This window comes from Pongo abelii, chromosome 9, assembly GCF_028885655.2.
Source record: "Pongo abelii isolate AG06213 chromosome 9, NHGRI_mPonAbe1-v2.0_pri, whole genome shotgun sequence".
Lineage (NCBI taxonomy): Eukaryota > Metazoa > Chordata > Mammalia > Primates > Hominidae > Pongo > Pongo abelii.
Window position 1 is genome coordinate 73,841,896 of NC_071994.2, and position 21,654 is coordinate 73,863,549.

General features: G+C 42.1%; 1 protein-coding gene and 1 non-coding gene across 15 annotated transcripts in view; one reads left to right on the forward strand and one right to left on the reverse strand.

Annotated features, from left to right (window-relative positions):
• The window catches only part of NUP98 (nucleoporin 98 and 96 precursor), a 118,815-nt gene that overhangs the window by 90,457 nt on the left and 6,704 nt on the right, over window positions 1-21,654 (forward strand). For 8 of the 14 annotated variants that reach the window (XM_054525948.2, XM_054525951.2, XM_063728161.1 and 5 more), the window contains 9 exons: window positions 310-739; window positions 2,296-2,525; window positions 3,765-4,031; window positions 7,502-7,659; window positions 8,379-8,522; window positions 9,784-9,927; window positions 11,693-11,835; window positions 17,184-17,405; window positions 19,917-20,158. In XM_054525948.2, the coding sequence (XP_054381923.1) occupies window positions 310-739; window positions 2,296-2,525; window positions 3,765-4,031; window positions 7,502-7,659; window positions 8,379-8,522; window positions 9,784-9,927; window positions 11,693-11,835; window positions 17,184-17,405; window positions 19,917-20,158 (1,980 nt within the window). The remainder of the gene's footprint in view (window positions 1-309; window positions 740-2,295; window positions 2,526-3,764; window positions 4,032-7,501; window positions 7,660-8,378; window positions 8,523-9,783; window positions 9,928-11,692; window positions 11,836-17,183; window positions 17,406-19,916; window positions 20,159-21,654) is intronic. The other 6 variants (XM_054525952.2, XM_024254762.3, XM_054525956.2 and 3 more) reach the window with 1 other exon arrangement.
• Window positions 11,030-11,135, reverse strand: LOC112135659 (small nucleolar RNA U13). The gene has a single exon (XR_002916915.1). It is a non-coding gene; the product is annotated as a small nucleolar RNA U13 (small nucleolar RNA).

Genomic DNA, 21,654 nt, shown 5'->3' on the forward strand with positions numbered 1-21,654 from the left:
AATGAAATAACATATACAAATGACTTATACAGAGTTTGCTGCATATTTTTAAATAGTATTAATAGTGGTGTTGCTTTTATTATTGTTGTAGATATCATCATCATCATTAGAATCTTGTCTTGATTTCCTAGTTCAAAGAGTAATTTCTGCAAAATCTGCCTTAGCCTCCTTCTGGTCATCCACATCTGATATAAGTAGTTTGATAAAACATTGAATGATTTCAGCCTTACTGATTTTTGTTGCTGTTCAAGAAACAATAGCTTGTGTTTTGTAATAGTCTTTCTCCCCTTCATTCCCTCTTCATTTCAGTTGGTGGGTTACTACAATCAAAATTTACAAGTGGAGCTTTTCTTTCACCAAGTGCCTCTGTGCAAGAATGTCGTACTCCCAGAACAGCATCTTTAATGAATATCCCATTCACATCCTCTTGGTCTGTCCCTCCACCCCTGATTTCTGTGTTCACAATGCCCAGCCCAGCCCCTGAGGTTCCGTTGAAAACAGTGGGTACACGTAGGCAACTAGGCCTAGTCCCTCGTGAAAAGTCTGTCACCTATGGCAAGGGAAAACTCTTGATGGACATGGCCCTATTCATGGGACGCTCATTTCGTGTTGGTTGGGGCCCGAACTGGACTCTTGCTAATAGTGGAGAACAGCTGAATGGCTCTCATAAACTAGAAAATCATCAGATTGCTGATTCTGTGGAGTTTGGATTCCTGCCCAATCCAGTAGCTGTTAAACCGTGAGTCACGTTTCTTGATGCTTTTTGAGAAAGGCAACATGATAGGTGAAAAAAACTATTCATTATCAGGAGGATAGGGCCCTGCTTTGTCATCTTTCTAGATATAGTCTTTGTGTGTATGTGTGTGTGTGTGTATTTTTTTTTTTTTTTGAGACTGAGTTTCACTCTTTCCCAGGCTGGGGCACAGTGGCACGATCTCAGCTCGCTGCAACCTCTGCCTCTTGGTCTCAAGCTCTTCTCCTGCCTCAGCCTCCTGATAAACTGGGATTACAGGCACACGCCACCACACCCAGCTAATGTTTCCTGAGCTCAAGTGATTGTCCTACCTTGGCCTCCCAAAGTGCTGGGATTACAGGCATAAGCCACCCTGCCCAGCCTATCCTTCATTTTTAAAGTTGACTTTGAAAAAATAAAAAACAACAGCCGGGTGCGGTGGCTCACACCTGTAATCCCAGCACTTTGGGAGGCCAAGATGGGCAGATCACGAGGTCAGGAGATCGAGACCATCCTGGCTAACACGGTGAAACTCCGTCTTTACTAAAAATACAAAAAAAATTAGCCGGGCATGGTGGCGGGCGCCTGTAGACCCAGCTACTCAGGAGGCTGAGGCAGGAGAATGGCGTGAACCCAGGAGGCGGAGCTTGCAGTGAGCCGAGATCGCACCATTGCACTCTAGCCTGAGCAACTGAGTGAGACTCAGTCTCAAAAAAAAAAAAAAAGAAAGAAAAAAAACAACAATGTCTCTTGAACCTCACAATTAAGAATATTGATCCTAAACTTATTCTAGGTTAAGCATTATCTTGTGAATTTTGAAGGTTATTAATATCAATCTTAAAAATTGGATCAAGGGCCCGGGTACGATGGCTCACGCCTGTCATCCCAGCACTTTGGGAGGCCAAGGCGGGAGGATCACTTGAGGTCAGGAGTTCGAGACCAGCCTGGCCAACATGGTGAAACCCCATCTCTACTAAAATTACAAAAATTAGCCCAGCATGGTGGTGCACGTTTGTAATCCCAGCTACTCAGGAGGCTGAGGCAGGAGAATCGCCGTTGAACCCAGGAGGCAGAGGTTGCAGTGAGCCAAGATCACGCTACTGCATTCCAGCCTCGGCGACAGTGTGAGACTCCATCTCAAAAAAAAATTGGAACAAGCCTAGCTTAGTTATATGCTCATAGTAATTTAGAATCAGTTCTTTAGTATCTAGAAGCTTAGCCTCATGACTTTTGATACCCAAGTATAATTTGAGAAATAGGTATCCCACAATAGCTTTTGGCCCTTGAGTTTTAGCCAGTTCTAAGTCTGTTAGGATTCTCATGCTTGTTATAACCTGGCTTGGAAGCCTTTGTGTTCTGAATGCATTGATCAGATGATTTTTTCCCCCAGTATATAGCAGATAAGTTCAGTATAGTTTAAGAAACAAAATTTCTTTAAAACCACAGTGAAGTGTTTGCATGCTGTTTGTAATCATAAAAAGAAACAGTGGTTTGGTTGAAGTGAAAATCCTAGCTTCTGTCTCAGGTTCATTTTCTATTCTCTTCCTCATTTGCTCTTGTAGCCTAACTGAGTCCCCATTCAAAGTTCACTTAGAAAAACTCAGTGTGAGACAAAGAAAGCCAGATGAAGACATGAAATTATATCAGACACCTCTGGAACTCAAATTAAAACACAGCACTGTCCATGTGGATGAACTGTGTCCTCTCATTGTCCCCAATCCGGGAGTTGCTGTCATTCATGACTATGCAGATTGGGTTAAAGAAGCATCAGGAGACTTACCAGAAGCACAAAGTGAGTACACACTATGTTTCTAATCTTTGATGTCCCAATAATAGGGATGGTAGCATATGTTCATGGGAGGCTGAATTTCCTGACGCCAGTCTAGTAGGTAAATGCCTGTGCTTGTCATTTTCTGAGGTTGAGTTTAACTAAGCAAATTCCCAGGCAAGAAGAAATTGTCACTTTGTTCTTTTACCCATTAATGTACAAATTCTTCCACAAAGAACTGTAGCAAGTCAAATCCTTGGATTTATAAAATTGCATTTCTTACCTAATCCAGAGAACATAGGGAGAGAAATACATTCCTTTTTGCTTTACTTTTTTTTTTTTGGAGACGGAGTCTCACTCTGTCACTGTAGCCAGGACTACAGGCGCGTGCCACCCCACCCAGCTAATTTTTGTATTCTTAGTAGAGACAGGGTTTCACCATATTGGCCAGGATTGTCTGGATCTCTTGACCTCGTGATCTGCCTGCCTCAACCTCCCAAAGTGCTGGGATTACAGACGTGAGCCACCGCGTCCAGCCCCTTCTTGCTTTTCTAAATCCTATCCATTCTTCCATGTGCAGCTCAAGTACTGTTGGTCTTCTCAACAGCTTTGTTGTAATTCCTCTTCCTGGCTTCTCTCAAGACTACCTTTCTCCTCTATCATGACCATGTTTTTCTGAATCAATACTTTGATAAAGAGGTTATCTAATTTGTTAATATTTCAAACAGTAGAAAAATCATTTTGTTTAGCAAATCACCTTTATTGAAAAATGGGCCGTTTTAGAATGTCCTGTACCACACGTTTTGGGATTTGTTTATGTTCCTTCAGTTCTTTGTATTTACTTAATCGTCTCATTGTCTTTTCAAATGTGTAAGTTATTTTACCAGTGCATACTTGTAAGTGGCTTAAATGATAAACAGTGCTTTTGTAGATTGATTTTTGTAGACAGAATTTGATCAAAGTAGATATCATCTGAGATGACACTAGCCATAATTAGTCTTGGGGAACCTGTTTAACGGTTACATTTGTTATGTAAGTACCACAGAAACATGATATGAGCAAGCATTTATTTATACTGTGTACTTCTGGAAATTGTAAGACGAAGTTGAGTGAGGTAGAGACAGATTCAGGGTAATCAGCTTGAGTGGTTGTTTGAGATGTCTATTAATTTATGTATTGTTAACATCACAGTTAGAAGGATGCCCTCTGTGAAGTTGTTGTAAGACTTTGTCTCGTAACATTGTTTTTCTCTTCCTGCCTTAGTTGTGAAGCACTGGAGCCTGACATGGACACTATGTGAAGCCCTATGGGGCCACCTGAAGGAGCTTGACAGCCAGCTAAATGAACCCTGTGAATACATTCAAATTCTGGAGCGAAGAAGAGCTTTCTCCCGCTGGCTATCCTGTACTGCCACACCTCAGATTGAAGAGGAAGTCTCCTTAACCCAAAAAAACAGCCCTGTGGAGGCTGTATTCAGCTACCTCACAGGCAAAAGGATCAGTGAGGCCTGCTCTCTGGCCCAGCAGTCAGGTGGGGAAGGCATATGGTCCTTCTCTGCGCCTCTGTCACCTTCCTACTCAATGCCTCCTACCGCTCCCCCCAATTGTGCATTTCCCTTTGGCTTCTAGCCTATGAGTGTTAATTGTGGACTTCCCAGGAAGATTGCTGGTTCCTGTGGAATATGTAATATAACATAAAATTTACATTTTAATCAAGTAAACAATGTTTAAGGTCCTAAACAGAGAATTAGAAGACATAGTGCGGCTGGGCGCAGTGGCTCACGTCTGTAATTCCAGCACTGTGGGAGGCCGGGGAGGTAGATCACACCCACCTATTCCTGTAGAATAGGAACCATGCCTTTTTTTTTTTTTTTTGGAGACAGTTTCACTCTTGTTGCCCAGGCTGGAGTATAATGGTGCGATCTCGGCTCACTGCAACCTCCTCCTCCTGGGTTCAAGCGATTCTCCTGCCTCAGCCTCCCAAGTAGCTGAGATTACAGGTGCCCGCTACCACGCCTGGCTAATTTTTGTATTTTAGTAGAGACAGGGTTTCACCATGTTGGTCAGGCTGGTCTCGAACTCCTGACCTCAGGTGATCCACCCATCTTGGCCTCCCAAAGTGCTGGAATTACAGGCGTGAGCCACTGCACCTAGCCGAACTATGTCTTCTAATTCTTTTTTTAGGACCTTAAACATTGTTTACTTGATTAAAATTTAAATTTTATATTACATTTGTAATAAAACTAGAAAGCATAGATAAGCTATCAATCAAAATCACCCAAATCCTGTGACTACTACTCACTGCAAACATTTTAATGTGCAATTTGTACTTAATTCTTTACTTTGTAATACATACAAATATGTCCAGATACTGTGACATATGCATATGAACTTTTCAAAGGTGATACCCTGCTGTGTATTATATTCTGTTCTTTTCATGTGGCACATTACAAATGCCCTGTAATACAGATAATTATCAAATACTTCTTAGCATTCTTTTATGTATAAATGTACCATATTAGTAAATTTCTTCCTTCACATTGAGACTTTTTTTTAAACTATAAGCAGTACTCTGAATTGCTATAAAATATGTTCTATATCAATTCATTCAAATAAATATATAGAAGTTGAATTTCTGGGTTGAGGTACTCACTGGCTTTTTAAAAGGAATTTATATGCATATATTTACTTTTTTAAGTTCCCTTTCACTAATGAGGCAATTCAGCAAGTACTTAATGACTGCCTAGATATAAATCTTTTTTTTTTCTTTTTTTTTTTTTTTAAGACAGAGTCTGTCTCTGTGTTAACCAGACTGCTGGAGTGCAGTGGAATGATCTCAGCTCACTGCACCCTCCACCTCCTGGGTTCAAGCGATTCTCCTGCCTCAGCCTCCTGAGTAGCTGGGATTATAGGTGCCTGCCACCATGCCCAGCTAGTTTTTTTTTTTTGTATTTTTAGTAGAGACGGGGTTTTGCCATGTTGGCCAGGGTGGTCTCAAATTCCTGACTTCCAGTGATCCACCCACTTTGGCCTCCCAAGAGCTGGGATTACAGGCATGAGCCACCGTGCCTGGCCGTAAAGTCTTGATAAGAATACAGGATGGCATAGTTCAGCTTAATCTAATATGATCAGATCCTTATTCAAACCTTGATTGTTGGAACCTAATTTATCCAAAGCCAACTAATTGGAGCCATCGACTGGATTTATTTTGAAGGGTTTTGCCAGTTTTGGGATTATAAGGAACAAATCACAGGAAAAGCCAGAATCAGTAAGCTATATAAAGGGCTTGTTGCATTCCACTATCACTATACATTTAGCCTGGTAGCTTCCTTTTTTTCTTTTATTTTTATTTTTTAAATAGAGATGGGGTCTGTATGTTGACCAGGCTGGTCTCAAACTCCTGGCCTCAAGCAGCCCTCCTGCCTCAGCCTCCCAAAGTGCTGGGATTAGAGGCGTGAGCCACCACATCCAGCCTCAGCCTGGTACTATTTATGGGCTTTGTGCATTTGTACAGTGAGAATTTATCTTTGGGATTGATCTTCTGTGAACTTATTATGAATCATTAAAAAATGGTTATGCTCACCAGGACACCAACATGTAGTAGGAGAGGATCTAAAGGTATGCCAGAGTCAGATTCTTAGGGCTGTTCATTCATAGACTCCACTTTCTTCCTTTTTATTTTGACTGTAAGGCTAAACCTCTGGTAAAGGTACTGCCTTTTAGGTTACTAAAAGCTTTTGCTTTACTACTCCCCCCCTTTTTTTTGTTTTTTGTTTTTTGTTTTGTTTTTGTTTTTGTTTTCGAGACAGAGTCTCGCTCTGTCCCCCAGGATGGAGTGCAGTGGCATAATCTCGGCTCACTACAACGTTCGCCTCCTGGGTTCAAGCGATTCTCCTGCCTCAGCCTCCTGAGTAGCCGGGATTACAGGTAACGTGCCACCACACTCAGCTAACTTTTGTATTTTTAGTAGAGATGCCGTTTCGTCATGTTGGCCAGGCTGGTCTCAAACTCCTGACCTCAGGTGATCCACCTGCCTCAGCCTCCCAAAGTGCTGGGATTACAGGCGTGAACCACTGCCTCCGGCCTTTTTTTTTCCTCCCCCCCCGCACCGAGACAGAGTCTTGGTCTGTCACCCAGGCTGCAGTGCAGTGGTGCAGTCTCTGTTTACTGCAACTTCTGCCTTCTGGGTTCAAGTGATTCTCGTGTCTCAGCCTCTTGAGTAGCCGGGACTCCAGTCACGTGCCACCACACCAGGCTAATTTTTGTATTTTTAGTAGAGACAAAGTCTCACCATGTTGGCGAGGTTGGTCTCGAACTCCTGACCCCAAGTGATTTGCCCGCCTTGGCTTCCCAGAGCACTGGGATTACAGGTGTGAGCCACCGTGCCCAGTGTTTTCCTCCATTTTTCCTTTTTATGTTTAAGATAGTCTCGCTCTTGTTGCCCAGGCTGGAGTGCAATGGTGCAATCTTGGCTCACTGCAACCTCCAACTCATGGGTTCAAGCGATTCTCCTGCCTTAGCCTTCCAAGTAGCTGGGATTACAGGTGTGCACCAGCACGCCCGGCCATTTTTGTATTAGTAGGGACGGGGGTTTCACCATGTTGGTCAGGCTGGTCTCGAACTCCTGACTTCAAGTAATCCACCTGCCTTGGCCTGCCAAAGTGCTGGGATTACAGGCATTAGCCACCATGCCGGGCTGTTTTCCTCCATTTTGTAGCTGAGGTGTCTTGCCTAGTATCACAGAAGTAGTGGTAGATCTGTTGTTGATTTCTATATGCTATTCGGTCTATAGGTAATTTAGGTTAAACTACTTTGCAAATTTTCTATCCAAGCAGAAAATGGTAAGTTTTTCATCAATATTTTGGCACTACTGCAGAAAGCAGTTACCAATGTTAAGTCCTCCCTTCTGAAGGCTGGAAGAAATAAAGATAATGCCCCCAAGTGTTTGACGAAGTCCATAAACCCTTAGTAATAACCAAAAAACTTCCATTTCTCTTATAGGTGATCATCGTCTTGCTCTTCTTTTATCTCAGTTTGTGGGTAGCCAGTCAGTCCGGGAGCTGCTCACCATGCAGTTGGTGGATTGGCATCAGCTCCAAGCAGACTCCTTCATCCAGGATGAGAGACTGCGCATCTTTGCTCTGTTGGCTGGAAAACCGGTATCTTCTACTTTTACCATAATATCTCACATTGGTTTTTTCATAAATTGAAGCTGGTTTGAGTTTGAGGCAAGGAGTGATCTTTGTAAATTGTGCACAGTTACACAAAATGTGTTACACATTGGACAATTTTCAAATTATAAAGGCAGGCAGGCACACTTTTAAAAATCTAGTTGTATAGAAATTAAAATGTTAAAATGTATCATATCCCATATCATATAGTGGTAAACTATAAATAATTTATCTTCCCAGAAATATTCTAGTTTAGTTAATTAATTAATTTTTTTGAGACAGGGTCTGGCTCTGTTGCCTAGGCAGGAGTACAGTGGGGTGATCTTGGCTCACTGCATCCTGCATCTCCTAAGTTCAAGTGATCCTCTCACCTGAGCCTCCCAAGTAGCTGGGACTACAGGCACACACCACCATACACAGCTAATTTTTAAGTCTACATCCACATATATGTTGTTCCTATTTACATGTTTGTATATACAAATGAAATAAATTATACATAGGAGTTCTGTGATTTTTTTTATTTTTATTTTGTTCATTTAAAAAAGAATTTATAGCGATAGGGTCTCAGTATGTTGCCTAGGCTCGTCTTGAACTCCTGGCCTAAAGGGATCCTGCCACCTATAGGTCTCCCAAAGTGTTGAGATTACAGGCATGAGCCACCACACCAGCCCTGCAGCACTTTTTTTTTTTTTTTTTTCTTGATACAGGGTCTCGTTCTGTTGCCCAGGTTGAAGTGCAGTGGTGCGATCTCGGCTCACTACAAGCTCCGCCTCCCAAGTTCACGTCATTCTCCTGCCTCAGCCTCCCAAGTAGCTGGGACTGCAGGCGCCCGCCACCACGCCTGGCTAATTGTTTGTATTTTAAGTAGAGACAGGGTTTCACCGTGTTAGCCAGGATGGTCTCGGTCTCCTGACCTGGTGATCCACCCGCCTCAGCCTCCTGAAGTGCTGGGATTACAAGCGTGAGCCACCACGCCCGGCACCCTGCAGCTTTTTTTTTTTTTAAACCTACTGTATGTGAATATTTTTTCATGTCATGAAGCGTTTTTTTTTTTGTTTTTTTGTTTTGTTTTGTTTTGTTTTGTTTTTTTTTTTTTGAGATGGAGTTTCGCTCTTATTGTCCAGGCTAGAGTGAGTGGCACAATCTTGGCTCACTGCAACCTCTGTGTCCCAGGATCAGGCGATTCTCCTGCCTCAGCCTCCAAAGTAGCTGGGATTACAGGCGCCTGCTACCACGCCTGGCTAATTTTTGAATTTTTAGTACAGACGGGGTTTCACCATGTTGGCGAGGCCAGTCCCAAACTCCCAACCTCAGGTGATAACACCCACCTCGGCCTCCCAAAGTGCTGGTATTACAGGCATGATCCACTGCACCCGGCTTTTTTTTTTTTTGTATGTGTAATAGAAACGGGGTTTCACCATGTTGGCCAGGCTGGTCTGGAACTCCTGACCTCAGGTAATCCAACCACCTCGCCCTCCCGAAGTGCTGGGATTACAGGTGTGAGCCACAGTGCCTGGCTGGCATTATTCTTTTTTATAGCCACTTATGTTCCATTTTATGGCTGTTGGGTTATAATTATTTTAAGCCATTTCTCTTATCACTGCCTACCTCTTATATTATTATCTTAAAGTATTATAAATTAAATTTTCAGAAATAAAAATATAGCTGGTCAGAACTTATGCTCATTTTAAAGCTTTATACATTGACAACCATAGACAGTGAGAAGATCTCTCTGCTCTCAATGGCTCTCATCTCATTTGAGTACTGATTGATTGATTGTTTAAATCCTGGGACCAGGCACAGTGGTTGATTCCTGTAATCACAATGCTTTGGGAGGCTGAGGAGGGAGGATTGCTTGACACCAGGAATTCAAGACCAGCCTGGGCCACATAGTGCAACTCTGTATCAATCGATCGATCAGTTGGTCAATAAAAATAAGTAAATAATCAATATTCCCTCTCACTAGCTGTGAGATTTTATTATATTTGTATATTTTATATCTGAATCATTTAAGATGTTCCTTGAATAAGTGAATATTCACTTCACTGTTTTTGCACACACAGGTAATAACAAGGTAGAATATAGCCATGGTGATGATTTTGTTTCCCACAGGTGTGGCAGCTCTCAGAAAATAAGCAAATAAACGTGTGCTCCCAGTTGGATTGGAAACGCTCCCTGGCTATCCATCTTTGGTATTTGCTTCCACCAACAGCCTCCATTTCTAGGGCGCTTAGCATGTATGAAGAAGCATTTCAGGTATATGTGGCCAATAGAGCCAAGCAAAAATCTTGCTGGGTGTTAAAGTATTGTCAAATTGAAGCGGAGCCAGGAAATCTGATGGGAAACTATCCTTTATTCCTTCCTCTGGACAAGGCTACTTCTCCAAGTGTCGTTTTTATTTTATTTAATATCATGAGATTCCACAGTTGACTTTGTCACTGCTGTTTTCCTGCCTCTAAATCAGAGGGTTCTTCTTCATTTCTAATGCTGTCTTACTTCTTTGGGAATTCCCTGTTATACAGCCTGACCTCAGATTTGGTTTATCTTCAAACTTAGTTCTGAAATTTGCCGCTAAATATAATATTTTATATTCCTTGTCAGTTTTGAGGTTAATGTATTGTTACTTTTATGCCATCAGTTCTTGAATTATCTTACTGTTCGTATTTTATACTTGTCTTTCGTATTGTTCTCTCAGAATTATTTGTTAGGAGTAAGAGAACACTTGAAACTTGAGTATATTAAGAATTGTGGCAAGATAAGTATGGGGGCTTAGTGATAGCTACCTGAAATCTTTACCAGTCCATTGAAGACAGATGAAATACATCATTGACCAAAAAATGTTAAAAATCCCTGATAGATCCTTTGGGTTGTCTATTCACTTTTTTTTTGAGATGGAGTCTCGCTGTGTAGCCCAGGCTGGAGTGCAGTAGCGCAATCTCGGCTCACTGCAACCTCCGCCTCCTGGGTAGCTGGGACTACAGGCATGTGCCACTACGCCTGGCTGATTTTTTGTATTTTTAGTAGAGACGCGGTTTCACCATGTTAGCCAGGATGGTCTCGATCTCCTGACCTCATGATCTGCCTGCCTCGGCCTCCCTAAGTGCTAGGATTACAGGCATGAGCCACCGTGCCCAGGTTTTTTTGTTTGTTTGTTTGTTTGTTTTTTAATCAAGATCTGGTCTCACTCTGTCACCCAAAACTTGAATGGCATGCAGTGGGGCAATTACAGCTCACTGCAGCCTTGACCTCCTGGGCTCAGGTGACCCTCCTGCCTCAGCCTCCTGAGTAGCTGGGACCACAGGTGCATACCACCATGCCTGGCTAATTTAAAAAAAATTTTTTTTTTCTTATCTTTTTATGTCAGACGGGTAATATGCCAATATCTTCACAAGGTTCGAGGGTGGCACATCTCACACACGCATGCATGAACACCCAATCATCATGCTTATGAACTACAAAAAAAAATAATTTTATTTTTTTATTTGTAGAGATGGGGTCTTGCTTTGTTTGCCCTGGCAGGTCTTGAACTACTTGGCTCAAGCAGTCCTCCCACTTTCAAAGTGCTGGGATTATAGGCTCAAGCCACATGGCTGTCTATTCATTCTTAATACAGGTGTCCTAAGAATTTGAAACATAATGGCATCTAGGCCAGGTGCGGTCATTCATACCTCCAATCCCAGCACTTTGGGAGGCCAAGGCAGGTGTATCACCTGAGGTCAGGAGTTCGAGACCAGCCTGGCCGACATGGCAAAACACTGTCACTACTAAAAATACAAAAATTAGCCGGGTGTGGTGGTGTGCAGCTGTAATCCCAGCTACTCGGGAGGCTGAGGCAGGATAATTGCTTGAACCTGGGAAGCGGAGGTTGCAGTGAGCCGAGATTGTCCCACTGCACTCCAGCCTGGGTGACAGAGTGAGACTCCCTCTCAAAAAAAAAAAAAAAAAAAAGAAAAGAAACATGACGGCATCTAGTAAAACTGATTGGGAGCTAATGTATTGTTTTATCAAATTATTCCTTCAGAATACCTCTGACAGTGACAGATATGCCTGTTCGCCACTTCCTTCGTATCTGGAGGGTTCTGGCTATGTGATAGCGGAGGAGCAAAACTCAGAGACACCACTTCGAGATGTCTGCTTTCACCTTCTAAAACTCTACAGTGACAGGTAAATGAGAGCCAGGCTTTATTGTCATTTGAGTGCTCCATGAGCCCCAAGGGAGTCCTTTGCTGCGTCCTTTCCCTTTTATATGTCCCCAGATTGCTGTAAGTCCATATAAACTACCAAATATAACTTAACAGTAGTTGAATGGAAAGAGCATTAGAACTAGAATTAGAAGTCTAAAAATTATTTTAATCAACTTTAATGAGTATAGTTTACATATAATAAAGTATGCAGTGTGATAAGTTTTATAGTAACTATCGCATTGTAACTACCATTACAGCTAAGCTGCTATTTCCACTACCATTGAAAAACACCTGTGTGCCCCTTTGCAATCAGTCAGATACCTATTGACTAGCTTTTTGTTACTATAAATTAGTTTTGCTGGTCTAGAATTTTATGTGGAGATCATACTGTATGCTCCTTGTGCCTAGCTTTTTTGATTCTGCATAATTTTTTTTCATGTTTATATGTATCAAAAGTTAGTTTTGGGTTTTTTTTTGGGGGGGAGGTACATGATTTATATATCTATTCATTTGTTGATGGACAGTTAGGTTTTGTTATTTTTGGCCATTATTGATAAATCTGCTATGAACATATCCAGAAGTGATTATATCATTTTTATATTCCCACCAATAATGTGTAATATCTCTAGTTGCTCTAAATCCTCTTTAAAATTTGATATTATTAGTTGTTTAAATTTTACCATTTTATTGGGCATGTAGTATCTTGGTTTGTGTGTGTATATGTGAATCTGTGTGTACGTGTTTACTAAAAAATGCAGGCGGCTGGGTGCGGTGGCTCACACCTGTAATCCCAGCAGTTTTGGAGGCCGAGGTATGCAGATCACGAGGTCAGGAGATCAGGACCATCCTGGCTAACACTGTGAAACCCTGTCTCTACTAAAAATACAAAAAAATTAGCTGGGCGTGGTGGCGGGCGCCCGTAGTCCCAGCTCCTCAGGAGGCTGAGGCAGGGGAATGGCGTGAACCCGGGAGGCAGAGCTTGCAGTGAGCAGAGATCACGCCACTGCACTCCAGCCTGGGCGACACAGCAAGACCTTGTCTCAAAAATAAAAATAAAAATAAATGCAGACAGTGGGGTGCGGTGGCTCTCACCTGTAATCCCAGCACTTTGGGAGGCTGAGGCGGGTGGATCACTTGATGTCAGGGAGTTTGAGACCAGCCTGGCCAACATGGTGAAACCCCATCTCTACTAAAAATACGAAAATTAGCTGGGTGTTGTGGTAGGCACCTGTAATCTCAGCTACCTAGGAGGCTGAGGCAGGAGAATCACTTGAACCTGGGAGTTGGAGGTTGCAGTGAGCCAAGATCGTGCCACTGCAGTCCAGCCTGGGTGACAAAACAAGACTCTGTCTCAAAAAAAAAAAAAAAAATGCAGGCAAGGCATCGTGGCTCACGCCTGTAATCCCAACAACTTTGGAAGGCCAAGGCCAGCAGATCACTTGAGCCCAGGAGTTCGAGGCCAGCCTGGGCAATATGGCAAAACCCTGTTTCTACTAAAAATAAAAAAAAATTAGCCATGTGTGGTATGTAGTCCCAGCTACTCAGGAGGCTGAGGTTGGAGGATCACCTGAGCCTGGGAAGTCGAGCCTGCAGTGAGACATGATTGCATCACTGTACTCCAGCCTGGGCAATAGGAGTGAGAGAGACCCTGTCTCCAAAAAAGAAAGAAATGCAGAGTGGTTTATGTGTCCAACAATAATATATTAACACATGCTATTATTATTTCTAACCATGTAATTAGAACTATCTCAGTGTTGGTGTTTTGTTTTTTGGTGTTTTTGGAGACGGACTCTCTCGCTCAGTTGCCCAGGCTGGAGTGCAGTGGCGCAATCTCGGCTCACTGCAAGCTCCGCCTTCCAGGTTCACACCATTCTCCTGCCTCAGCCTCCCAAGTAGCTGGGATTAGAGGCACCCATCACCACACCCAGCTAATTTTTTTGTATTTTTAGTAGAGACAGGGTTTCACCGTGTTAGCCAAGATGGTCTCGATCTCCTGACCTCGTGATCTGCCCGCCTCGGCCTCCCAAAGTGCTAGGATTACAGGCGTGAGCCACTGCACCCGGCCTTGTTTTGTTTTTAGAGAGGGTTTTGCTCTGTCACCCAGGCTGGTGTGCAGTGGAATGATCATGGCTCATTGCAGTCTCAACCACCCGGGTTCAGGCGATCCTTTCACCTCAGCCTCCTGAGTAGCTGAGCGCTGCAGGAGTGCACCACCATACTCAGCTAATTTTTGTATTTTTTGTAGAGACAAGATTTTGCCACATTGCCCAGGCTGGTCTCAAGCTCCTGAGCTCAAGTGATCCACCTGCGCTGGCCTCCTAAAGTACTGGGATTACAGGTGTCAGCCGCTGCACGCAGCAGAGATGTCTTCTTACATTACCTTAGAAATACTTAAAGTTTTTGGTTTTTTTTTCCTCTAGTCACACAGATAGCTCATCTCATTTCAAATCTTCAAGGTGATTTTTTATAAATATATATATATAAACATATATATAAACATATATATAAATATATATATAAATATATATATAAATATATATATAAATATATATAAATATGTATATAAATATATATATACATATGTATATAAATATATATATAAATATGTATATATAAATGTATATATAAATATGTATATATAAATGTATATATAAATATATATACATATGTATATAAATATATAAATATATATATATTTAAATACATATATATATTTTTGAGACACAGTCTGTCTCTGTCGCCCAGTCTAGAGTGCAGTGGCGTGATCTTGCCTCACTGCAACCTCTGCCTTCTGGGTTCAAGCGATCCTCCTGCCTCAGCCTCCTGAATAGCTGGGGTTACAGGCATGCGCCACAAAGCCTGGCTAATTTTTGTATTTTTAGTAGAAATGGGGTTTTGCCATGTTGGCCAGGCTGGTCTCGAACTCCTGACCTCAAGTAATCCTCCCGCCTCCGCCTCCCAAAGTGCTGGGATTATAGGTGTGAGCCACTGCGCCTGGCCAGTATTTAACTATATTAATTATACAGAATGTAGTTTTTTATTGTAGTAAAATGTAACTAAAATTTACTGTTTTTTATTTATTTATTTTATTTTTTATTTTTTTATTTATTTATTTTTTTTTTTGAGACGGAGTCTCACTCTGTCGCCCAGGCTGGAGTGCAGTGGCGTGATCTCGGCTCACTGCAAGCTCTGCCTCCTGGGTTCACACCATTCTCCTGCCTCAGCCTCCCGAGTAGCTGGGACTACAGGTGCCCGCCACCATGCCCAGCTAATTTTTAGTAGAGACGGGGTTTCACCATGTTAGCCAGGATGGTCTGGATCTCCTGACCTCGTAATCCGCCCACCTCAGCCTCCCAAAGTGCTGGGATTACAGGTGTGAGCCACCGTGCCTGGCCAAATTTACTGTTTTAACCATTTTAAGCATACTGTTCAGTGGCATTAAGTACATTCACGTTGCTATACAATCATCACCACCCTCTCTAGAACTTTTTCATCTTCCCATACTGGAAATTCTCATTGTTTCATTTGCATTTCCCTAATGTCTAATGATGTTGAGCACTTTGTCATGTGCTTATTTACCATCTGTACATCTTTGCTAAAATGTCTATTACAGGCGTGAGCCACTGCACCCAGCCTTGTTTTGTTAGCCAAAATGGTCTCGATCTCCTGACCTCGTGATCCACCCGCCTTGGCCTCCCAAAGTGCTGGGATTACAGGCGTGAGCCACCGCACCCAGCCTAAAGTCACAAAATGTATTAGCATCAAGTTATTAATAACATTTTCTTGTTAACCATTTTAAATATCTGTAGGATCTTTAACAACATATCTTTCTTTTTGATGCTGGTAATTTGTGTTCAATAATTGCGTCCTCTTTTTTTCTTGGTTGGTGTACCTAGAGTTTAGCAATCATATTGACCTTTTCAAAGAACCACCTTCTGGCTTCATTGGTTATCTCTATTGTTATCCAGCTCATAATGGATTACAAACCTAAATTTCAACGTAACTATAAACCTTCTAGAAGAAAACAAAGCAGAAAATTATTGCAGCTGTAGGTTAGGCAGAAGATTTCTTAGGTGGACACTAAATAACACAATTCATAAGAGAAAAAAATTGGTAAATTGGACTTCAACAAAATTTCAAAACTACTTCTCATAGAAAGACTATTAAGAGAATGAAAAGGTAAACCATAGATTGGGAGAAAATACTTGCAATTCTTAGATCTGATAGAGAACTTGTATCCAGGAATACATCAAGAACTCTGAAAATTCAGTAATAAGAAAGCAGGCCAGGTATGGTGCGTCATGCCTATAATCCCAGCAGTTTGTGACGCTGAAGTGGGACGATCACTTGAACCCAGGAGCGCAAGACCAACCTGGGCAATATAATGAGACCCCATCTCTACGAAAATAAATTTCTTAAATTGGGTGGGCATGGTGGCATGCACCTGTAGTCCCAGCTACTTAGGAGGCTAAAGTGAGAGGATCGCATGAGCCCAGGAGGTTGAGGTTACAATTGAGTCATCATTATTATTATTATTTTGAGACGAAGTCTCAGTCTGTCAGAGTGCAGTGGTATGATCTCACCTCACCACAACCTCCGCCTCCTGGGTTCAAGCAGTTCTTGTGCCTCAGCCTCCTGAGTAGCCAGGAATACAGGCATGCACTACCACAGCTGGCTAATTTTTGTATTTTTAGTAGAGACAAGAGTTTCACCATCTTGGCCAGGCTGGTCTCAAACTCTCCTGACCTCAAGTGATCTATCCGCCCACCTCAGCCTTCCAATGTGTTGGGATTACAGGCGTGAGCCACCGCGCTCTGCTCTATTTATTTTCTTGATCGTGATGGTGGTTTTACAGGTGTCTACATATGTTAAAGCTCATCAAAATTGTGTACTCTAGATATGTGCAGTTTTAAATATGTCAAAGAAAGAAAGAAAAGGATACTTCAAAATACCAGAAATGGGCAAGAGAGCGAGACTCCGTCTCAAAAAAAAAAAAAAAAGGTAATGACGTTATAATGAAGGAATGGAAGGGTGAGAACTGTGAAGACTCCCTGTATCAGGATGGTAAAATACATATGCCAAACCATTACCAGCAAACCTGTTAGATCACACAGCCTTAGAAGAGAAGGTGCCTTGTTTCTTTGTAGGATCTAAAGTCTGGCTGAACCCAGAAATAGATTGATAAAACATAGGCTCAGAGGGAGAGAAGGCCTATAATGCTTTTACCCTCAGGTTCTTTTATTGTCTTAGACATAAGCAGAAGAGTTGACATATCAGTACAAGCTGTCTCCTGGCTGTGTATGTTGACTCTCAACACATTCTTTGCAGACATTATGATCTCAACCAACTGCTGGAGCCTCGAAGCATAACAGCAGATCCTTTGGACTACCGCCTAAGCTGGCACTTGTGGGAAGTGCTGAGGGCTCTTAACTACACCCATCTCTCAGCGCAGTGTGAAGGTGTGCTACAGGCCAGTTACGCTGGCCAGCTTGAAAGTGAGGGGCTCTGGGAGTGGGCCATCTTTGTCCTCCTGCACATTGACAACTCACGGTGAGTGAGAAGCCGTTGAACCCACTGGGTACATCTAACACTACAGAGCAGTTCCAAAGGAATCACAGTCTTTCAGGGTTCAGTTTAGCAAGTAGTTGTGTAGATTGTGTGTTAGATCCAGTGTGTGATAAGCCTCAAGATAGTTAAACCCTTAGCCTAGACTGTTTCTGTATTCGTGTAAACTAGTTAAAACTGAGACTTCCTTTGATTAAGTGCCAAATTATAATATTTATCACAAAGTCTCAGCAGTCTGAGAAAAAAAGATGTCTGTGAACTGCATTGATCAGAGAAATTCTTCATAGAGGTAAGAATCGAAGAACCTGTGAAATTGGAATAGGAAATAATGAAGTGGAAATGAGAGGATATGCCCAGATGGGACAGTAGCATTATGCCTGGGCCAAAAAACTAGTCATTTAATTTCAGATCAGAACTGTTCTCCTCATCGTGGGCTCTTTTCTGAATCCCAGATTCAGATGAATGTGGCATGTTTAGGAATTACACAGAAATAGTGCTGCCTGAGCTGCCTCAGTGACTCCATGGCAGGGAAGTAATGGGTTAGCAAAAAGGGCCCTGCTTTTTCTCTGTCCACTGGCTTGCTTTTTCTCTGGTCATCCCTTGTCACCAACCCATTCCTTAAGCTTGATAGTATTGTATTTATTAACACAGCCTTGTGCTTAGGTATATGTGTTTTGATTCTCTGTCCTGATTCTCTGTCCTTAAAGAGAACTGGAGAAATGTCTTTTCACTGTGGTTTGAACAAGATAAGGCTGGAGATTTTTGTTAATGATAGCAGTATGGTATTTCAGTAATTACAAAAAATGAACATTTATGTAGTACTTGAAGTGCTTTTACACATGTTTATATTGTACACCATATATATTAACTGTTTTATGTTCATTATGACCTGTGAGATAGACACTGTTATTATCTCTGTTTTACAGGTCAGTAACCCAAGACACAGAGCTTAACTTTGTCCAAGGTCACACAGCTAGTAAATGGCAGAGTGAGGTTTCCAACTTTCGTCCAGAGTCTGTGCTCTTATCATTATGCTGCACTGTTGGGTTGCATGGTGTGGAAGGAAACTGGGTCTAAATTCTAGATCTACCATGTACTCACTTTGACCTAGGATAAAGCTTACTTTTGACTTTGGATAAAGATACTCTCTTAACTCTCTAAGCCTTTTTTTTTTTGGCCTGTAAAAGCATAACATTAGTTTCTATTTAAAGGTGATTGTGAAATTAAAAAGAGTAAAAGTATAAAGCATCTAGCATACTCTTATTAAGACTTAAGCAATTTCTCTTTAAGCAGTATCTCTTTCTTCTTCCCCCTTAACAGGGAATGAAATGACCCCAGGCTATTTTTTTAAGTTTATTTAAACACAGTCATAAAGGATTTCACATGGTAAAAGATTTCACACTGGCTTGATAGGATGACTAATGTTTCAGAGTTGACTATGGAGAAGCAGATCTTGTTTCCTGAAAAAGAATATAAAAGAGGAGGTAGTTGTGATGACAGTGGAAGTCATTGAAAAGCTTAGGAATTCAGAAAAGAGTCCACAATGAGAATAGTTTTGATCTGAAATTAAATGACTTGACCTTGTGATCTGTCCGCCTCAGCCTGCCAAAGTGCTGGGATTACAGGTGTGACCCACTGCGCCCAGCCAAGCCCCAACTTTTTGAACATGAAATACTTTATTTTTTAAAATTAATGCTATGTGTTTTTTTTGTTTTGTTTTGTTTTTGAGATGGAGTTTCGCTCTTGTCACCCAGGCTGGAGTGCAATGGCGCGATCTCGGCTCACTGCAACCTCTGCCTCCCGGGTTCAAGCAATTCTCCTGCCTCAGCTTCCTGAGTAGCTGGGATTACAGACGCCTGCCACCACACCCAGCTAATTTTTTTTTTATTTTTTGCAGAGACGGGGTTTCACCATGTTGGCCAGGCTGGTCTTGAACTCCTGACCTCATGTGATCCACACACCTCGACCTCCCAAAGTGCTGGGTTTACAGGCGTGAGGCACTGTGCCTTGCCAATGCTGTTATTTTTAAAAATTAATACTGGTGTGATCACCTTTGATTTTTTTAGTGAAGCTTAAAGTGATCAAGACCCATAGTTTAGGCCAGGTGTGGTGGCTCATGCCTGTAATCCTAGCACTTTGGGAAGCTGAGGCGGGTGGATCACCTGAGGTTGGGAGTGCCAGACCAGCCCAACCAACATGGAGAAACCCTGCCTCTACTAAAATTACAAAATTAGCAGGGTGTGGTGGCACATGCCTGTAATCCCAGCTACTTGTGAGGCTGAGGCAGGAGAATCACTTGAACCTGGGAGGCGGAATTTGCCTTGAGCCAAGATCACACCATTGCACTCCAGCCTGGGCAACAAGAGTGAAACTCCATCAAAAAAAAAAAAAAGACCTGCAGTTTAAGAGACTGCCCCAAGGGCCACTCTAGGCTGCCTGGGGCGGCCTTCTCCATGAATGAGGATGGGATTTATTCTAGCTTATCTCTCCCTATAGCATACGTGAGAAGGCTGTTCGAGAGCTGCTTACCCGGCACTGCCAGCTGTTGGAGACCCCTGAATCTTGGGCTAAAGAGACTTTCCTTACCCAGAAGCTCTGTGTACCTGCCGAATGGATTCACGAGGCCAAAGCTGTGCGAGCACACATGGAATCTGACAAGCACTTAGAGGCCCTTTGTTTATTTAAGGCTGGGCACTGGAACCGCTGCCACAAGCTCATCATCCGACACTTAGCTTCTGGTGAGTGCTGGGTTCCACATCTCCTGGAATCACCCCAAATTCCTCCACCCTCTGAACCTCCATGATGGGGTCAAACTGGAAATAAGACTCAACGTAGGACATGGCCATCTTGAATCAAATCACACTTTGCAAAAGCTCTCTGTAGAAGAGGCTTAGCCAGGATGAGGCACTAGAGGAGCAGGGGTAGATAGCAATATTATCATTTCCCAGAAATATTCTTGATGTGTGCTAATATTATTATTATTTTAATTTGTTTACTTATGGGAATTTTCTCCAACAACACCAGAAATAATCTCCTTAAGGCCTGAAACTAGAAATTCTTCACATTTTCCATTGGAGAATTTCAGAATACAGGCATACCTTATTTTGTTTTACTTTGCAGATACTACATTTTTTACAAATTAAAGGTTTGGAAAACTGCACAGAGCAAGTATATTAGCACCATTTTTCCAACATATATTTACTTCATGTCTGTCTGTTTCACATTTTGGTGGTTCTCACATTATTTCAGGCTTTTTCATTACTATATCTGTTATGGTGATCTGTGATTAGCAATCTTTGATGTTGCTGTTTTGTTTTGGGGTGCCACCAACTGCATCCATATAAGATGGTCAGTTGATAAATGTGCATATTCTGGCTGCTCCATCAACTGGTCATCCCCATCTCTTTCCCTCTCTTCGGGCCTTCCTATTTCCTGAGACCCAACAATAGCGAAATTAGGCCAGTTAATAACCCTACAATGGCCTCTAAATATGGTCAAGTGAAAGGAAGAGTAGCACAACTCTAACTTTAAACAAAAGTTTGAAGTGATTAGGTGTACAGAGCGAAGCATGTTGAAAGCCAAGATAGGCCAAAAGATAAGCGTCTTTGCCAAACAGCCAAGTTGTGTTAAAGGAAAGTTCTTGAAGGAAATTTAAAGTGCTACTCCAGTGAACATATAAATGATACGAAAGTGAAACAGCTTTCTGGCTGATGTGGAGAAAGTTTTTGTGCTCTGGATAGATGAAACCAGCCACAGCATTCCCTTAAGCAAAAGCCTAACCTCCCTTCAGTTCTGTGAAGGCTGAGAGAGATGAGGAAGCTGCAGAAGAAAAGTTTGAAGCTAGCAGAAGTTGCTTCATGAAGTTTAAGGAAAGAAGCTATCTTTCCATCACATTAAAGTGCAAGGTGAAGCAGCAAGTGCTGATGGAGAAGCTACAGCAAGTTACCCAGAAGATCTAGCTAAGATCATTGATGAAGATGGCTACACTAAACAACAGATTTTCAGTGTAAATGAAAACTGCCTTCTATTGAAAGAAGATGCCACCAAGGACTTTCATAGCTAGAGAAGAGAAGTCAATGCCTGGCTTCAAAGCTTCAGAGGACAAGTTAACTCTCTCTTTAGGGCTAATTCAGCTGGTGATGTTAATTAGAAGCCAGTGCTTATTTACCATTCTAAAAATCCTAGGGCCCTTAAGAATTATGCTGAATCTACTCTGCCTGTGCTCTATAAATGG